At 37.9% G+C, this 6,007-nt stretch overlaps 1 protein-coding gene across 1 annotated transcript; it reads left to right on the top strand.

Annotated features, from left to right (window-relative positions):
- The first annotated feature begins 3,079 nt into the window (after window positions 1-3,079).
- On the top strand, window positions 3,080-5,658 carry LOC121396198 (glycine-rich cell wall structural protein 1.8-like). The gene is made up of 2 exons (XM_041570867.1): window positions 3,080-3,342; window positions 4,778-5,658. Exons 1-2 carry the CDS (start codon window positions 3,111-3,113, stop codon window positions 5,497-5,499), a joined length of 954 nt encoding a protein of 317 aa, XP_041426801.1. The 5' UTR covers window positions 3,080-3,110; the 3' UTR covers window positions 5,500-5,658.
- Window positions 5,659-6,007: the final 349 nt, after the last annotated feature.

Here is a 6,007-nt window from a genome sequence, read left to right as displayed (position 1 = left end):
ACACCATAAAAATCATAACAGAATCCCTTTTTACGAAATAGTTACAAAAAAGACAAAGTCCATCAAGTTCAACCCCTCCAAATGAAAACCCAGCATCCATACACACACCCCTCCCTACTTTTAATTAAATTCTATATACCCATATCTATACTAACTATAGAGTTTAGTATCACAATAGCCTTTGATATTATGTCTGTCCAAAAAATTATCCAAGTCCCTCTTATAGTCATTAACTGAATCAGCATCACAACATCACCCGGCAGTGCATTCCACAACCTCACTGTCCTGACTGTGAAGAACCCCCTACGTTGCTTCAAATGAAAGTTCTTTTCTTCTAGTCTAAAGGGGAGGCCTCTGGTACGTGATCCACTTTATGGGTTAAAAGGTCCCCTGCCATTTGTCTATAATGTCCTCTAATGTACTTGTAAAGTCTAATCATGTCCCCTCGCAAGCGCCTTTTTTCCAGAGAAAACAACCCCAACCTTGACAGTCTCTCCTCATAATTTAAGTCTTCCCTCCCTCTAAACAGTTTAGTTGCACTTAGTCTCTGCACTCTCTCCAGCTCATTTATATCCCTCTTAAGGACTGGAGTCCAAAACTGAACTGCATATACATGCAATGTATATGTGTATTAAAGGGTAAGTAAACCTTTCAAATAAGTGAATGTAAAATTGATGAGGGGGTTATTCTAAACACTATTGCAATGTACATTCATTATTTATTTATTTTTAATTCCAAGATATTAAGGGATACATGTATTGTTAATATGAATGTTTACATATTGTTTACATACAACAGCGCCACCTGCTGGTCATTTTCCCACCAGTCTGACCACCAAGTAGTCAAGGAATTTGTCAGGAGAAAGAAAGAGGCTGCTCTGATGTTCTTCTGCTTTAAATAATTAGAAACCTTTCTTCTCACATCTTTCCTAAGCAGAAGAACATCAGAGCAGCCTCTTTCTTTCTCCTGACAACTTCCTTGACTACTTGGTGGTCAGACTGGTGGGAAAATGACCAGCAGGTGGCGCTGTTGTAACAAAATTCAATTCATAGTAACAGAACATGTATCCCTTAATATCTTGGAATTAAATATAAAAAAAATAATGCATGTGCATTGCAAATGTGCTTAGAATAGACCCCTCATCAGTTTTACATTCACTTATTGTAAAGGTTTACTTACCCTTTAAGGCAAGAAGACAGAATTCTGGTGTCTTTGGATAACTATTACAATACAAAATTTTCTCCCACAATGTACTCTAGGCAAGTGTTGTTTCTAATTCCCTGGGCAAAACTGCTTAAATAATATCATTGAACAATATGAAATAATAATAATAATAATATTTCTGTCTCCCGTTATAATCAAATAATTCTAATTTTTAAAAGTGATTTCCTTTTTCTCTGCAATAATAAAGAAAAAAGTACCTTGTACTTGAATCTAAACCAGCCTGTTGGGTTTATTTAATGTTTAAATGATTTTTTTTTTGTAGATATAAAGAACAGAGATCCAAATGATAGAAATATCTGTTTTCAGATCCCAAGCATTCTGGATAATTTTAATAATTCTCGTTTTAAAATCTGATCATTTAGGAAAGCAGTCACAAGTAGGTTTTGATGTGATTCATAAGGAACGTGCGTCCAAATATGCCTCTTCTATTTGCATATAGTTGTGCCCAGTGTAATTGTAATTGTCTGCTGAATCACTTACTCGTTGCCTATTGACACCCTGCACTTACTGTCCCCCTCAAAGTGGCAGAAATTCCAGGATTCCCACAGCAGGTTTTCAATAGGAGCAACATACTTGTACCCAAAAAATTATACAAACATGTTACTGCTGTGCATCAGTTTGAAAATGAAAGGGGTGACTTATTTCGGATTTGCTTCCACACTTTCCTGCCATTGCATGCATTTTGCTGCATTGGCTGCAATTAAATCCACAATTAGACTGGAATTATCGGGAAAATGTTGCATTATGGGTCAAAAATTAATTCAAGCTTGAACTTTCATGATGGGTCATAAATGAGTTCCTCAATCATATCTATAAGAAAATATACATTTGATGCTAAATGAGTGTCCGAAATGCTCAATCTTACAGAAATCCCACATTGTTGTTTCTTCCATTAAACAAATTAAATATACTGACCCTGTTAAAGAACAAGAACCCTGAACCCCCACCCTCAAATTTAGTAGAAACAAAAAAATATTGCATAAAAAGTCAACTTCCTTAAATTACAACAGTAAATGATTGCAATCTTTATTTTAATAAAAAAAAAAAAGAGAAATGTTGTTGTGACCCTTTAGAACATTCCAGCTTGTGAGTTAATGATGGGTTTCAGGTTATGATGTCATATTGCGCTGCTGAAACAAAAGAAATCTTTGGTTGGAGAAAAGGTTACTGAAATCGCCTCCCAGTGCTAATCCTTGATAAGGAATAATGACGTGAGGACTATGTGCCTCCAGCCCCTTTGGTTTAGTATAAATGATCCTTCTGAGCAGAACATCTCCATTCTCCAGTGTATTGAGTCCCATCTGACTTGAATCATCATGAGGACTGCAATTCTTGCCGTGTTGCTGTTCATTGCTGGGGCCGGTGCACGTGTATTAGGTGAGTATCAACCTGTAGTGCCTAATCCATCTAAAAATGATTTTTTAAAAAGGGCATTGGCTGCAATCATTGGGATAGACTATCACTGAGGTCTGACTCAACAGTATAATTGGAATCAAATGTAATCATCACTTTTAAACCAATTGTATCCTGAGATTTACTGAGTCAAATGTTTCATATAGCCTTGGTCTTCAAGTCCATTCTTAATTTCAGGCCAGGTTGGGCCTCGGTTAAAAAAAAAAAATGCAGATTAAGGCATTTTTTTGACCCACACATCAAGAGTATTCAAGTAACCAAGAAGCAGTACATGCCAAACTCTCTACCACAGATTTTCTTGAGCCCCAAGAGTCTACATTTTTTGAACACCTGTAAGCCAGGCATTTAAAGGGGAAAACCCTAATATCTGGTAGGAAGTAGAACTAAAAGAAAATCAAAGCAAAAAGAAATTTATAGTCTCTAATCTAATGTCAACAGCTGTTTCTGACAAGGCAGTAGATGGGAAGCGAGGGATGTGCCTTGAAGAGTTTTTGGAGAAGAACCCAGAGCTCAAAGAAAAGGTGGAAGAACATTTTCAGAAAAAGAGCAAGAAATGGAAAGATGAAAAGGGCGGAGAAGGGCATTCTAAGCACCACTCTCATCACTCCAAATTGACAAACTGTACAGCGGATGAGGACTGCACAGATAAAACTATATGTTGCAAAATGCGATGTGGTGCAATGAAGTGTGTGAAACCAATATTCTGTAAGTACCTCTTTAACTCCAAGTTAATTGGGGGCAGATTATATCCTGCTCTATAGATACTTGAAATACTTTTTTTCCCCAAAAAGACATGTACAGCTTTTCCATGTATAGAGTATATGAACCTTTTGGAGTAAGGCAAGGAGAGAGATACCTATGTGACTATGTTACTCTTGCCCCACACTTGGGCTCATGTTTTATAGAAAATGGTGAAAATTTCCCAGGACACCAGCAAAGCCATCTACATTTTGGCTGTAGGTAGAGAAGAATCTTCAAACCTAAGACTTTGATCTTTTTAAATTTTCTTCTATCAGGTCTGTGTGATGGACTAATGAGCAGGTGGTGGTGGTGCCAGTGGAGTAACTAGATGTTACTGGGCCCCACAGCAAATTAATTTTAGGGCCCCCAACATTTCCAGAGGTTGTCCTGTTTTACCAATATATATTGACATTTCTCATTAATTAGGGCCTCATAGGCACCCTATACCTCCTGGGCCCCCCTGCAGCCGCAGGGTCTGCTTCTCTGTAGTTACGCCCCTGGGTGGTGCTATTGTGTCTATTTCAGTATAATAGCAAACCAACAAATATATTGAAAACTAGAAAAAAAAAGAATGAATATAAAAAACACAAAAATCACACTTACATCAAAGCTTATGTTTCCAGGTTCCCCTCTCAGGGATGTCTATACAACCCCAATGCTTTGATAAACATGTCAGCTTGTTAAACACCATTAAAAATTCAGCAAAGAGTTGGGATGTTCTCCTTCTGCAAGATCTGTATGTTCTCCCCATACCTGAATTGTAATCAGCCCTGGGGCAGGGATGTTGGATCACCTCTGTAAAACCCTTTAGAACATGACAGTTCTGTATAAATAAAGGATAACAATAAGCAAGGGCCAATAAAGTGGTCTTTAAAGGGTGTCTCACCTTGAAGTTAACATTTAGTATGTTGTAGAATGTCCAATGCAACTTTAAAGTTGGTCTTCATTATTGTTTTTATAGTTTTTGAATTATTTACCTTCTTCTGGCTCTTTACAGCTTTCAAATGGAGGGTGGGGGTGGGTCGCTAACCCAAATAAAAAACAAATGCTCTGTAAGGCTACACATTTATTGTTATTGCTACATTTATTGTTATTGCTACTTATTTAAATCAGTGCAAGGTTGCTAGGGGGATTTAGACCCTAAGAACTAGATTGCTGACATTGCAAACTGGAGAGCTGCTGAATAAAAAGCGTAATAACTAAAAAAAAAATTGTCTCAGAATATCACTCTCTACATCATACTAAAAAATAATGTAAAGGTGAACAACCCATTTAACCCAATGAGTTAGTTCCAATAATTGTTTAAAAACAAGTTAAGAACATTTTGCATCAAACATTAGAGTGGTGCCTTTTGAATGAAACTCTTTTTCATCAAGAACTTTTGTTTTATATATTCCAGCTGAAAAGGACCTTACCTGGTTACATGATGACAAAGGAAAGAGTAAGAATAAAAGAGAAGCTAAAGAAGAGAATCAAGAGCAAGGTCAAGAAGGAGAAGGAAAAGTACCAGCAAATAGCACAGGAGTCGAACATGGAAAGGGACATGGGAAAGGAGCTGAGCATGGAAAGGGACACGGAAAAGGAGCTGAGCATGGAAAGGGACATGGTAAAGGAGAAGAGCATGGTAAGGGACATGGGAAAGGAGAAGAACATGGAAAGGGACATGGGAAAGGAGCTGAGCATGGAAAGGGACACGGAAAAGGAGAAGAGCATGGAAAGGGACATGGGAAAGGAGAAGAGCATGGAAAGGGACATGGGAAAGGAGAAGAGCATGGAAAGGGACATGGGAAAGGAGAAGAACATGGAAAGGGTCATGGAAAAGGAGAAGAACATGGAAAGGGACATGGTAAAGGAGAAGAGCATGGAAAGGGACATGGGAAAGGAGAAGAACATGGCAAGGGACATGGAAAAGGAGATGCGCATGGAAAGGGACATGGGAAAGGAGCTGAGCTTGGAAAAGGAGAAGTCAAGGATGGAGAAGACAAGGAAGTGGAAACAGTTACTGAACCAGTTAGGCAAAAAAGGTCAAATGGAAAGGCAGAGTCTAAAGGAAACCATGAGAGCAAGCATAAAAGTAAGGATGAGGGAGAACATAATGGAGAGAATGAGGGAAAGCATTAGGATATAATAAAAAGCCCTAAGAAATATCCTTATTAGTGACATATGAAGAATTTCGTAATAACCACCTCAGCCTCATTATCAACTGCTAGTCTGAGTATTAGCATAGACAAACAATTTCTGTTAATGTAGACTCAACTTCAGAGCATTAAAAATGGCAAAACAATCAAAGTCTGTTTGTACTGTTATTGTCTCAAAAACAAATTCTCTGCTGGGATACAAGCTCAATGGCAATATAAGAAGTGTGTGAGTCATATGAATACATTGCAATCCATAGGGTACATTATCTATGTAAGTTGTAACTTCTAGGAGTTAATCTGTAGTTTTCAGAATGGGGTGTGGGTCCAAGCCCAAATGTCCAGAATGATGAATCTGCTGCAGTTCTATTAGTAGCTGAGAAAGACAATAAGCATTCAACTCCACATTTCAATTTTCAATTACTGGCTATTAGACTGGGCCCTACCAACCACTGATCAACATGATGTAGACAGCAGTATTCTAAGACAAATAG

This window comes from Xenopus laevis, chromosome 7S (genome assembly GCF_017654675.1).
Source record: "Xenopus laevis strain J_2021 chromosome 7S, Xenopus_laevis_v10.1, whole genome shotgun sequence".
NCBI classification, from domain to species: Eukaryota; Metazoa; Chordata; class Amphibia; order Anura; family Pipidae; genus Xenopus; species Xenopus laevis.
Note: the sequence above shows the minus strand (reverse complement) of the source record. Positions and strands in the feature narration are given on the sequence as shown.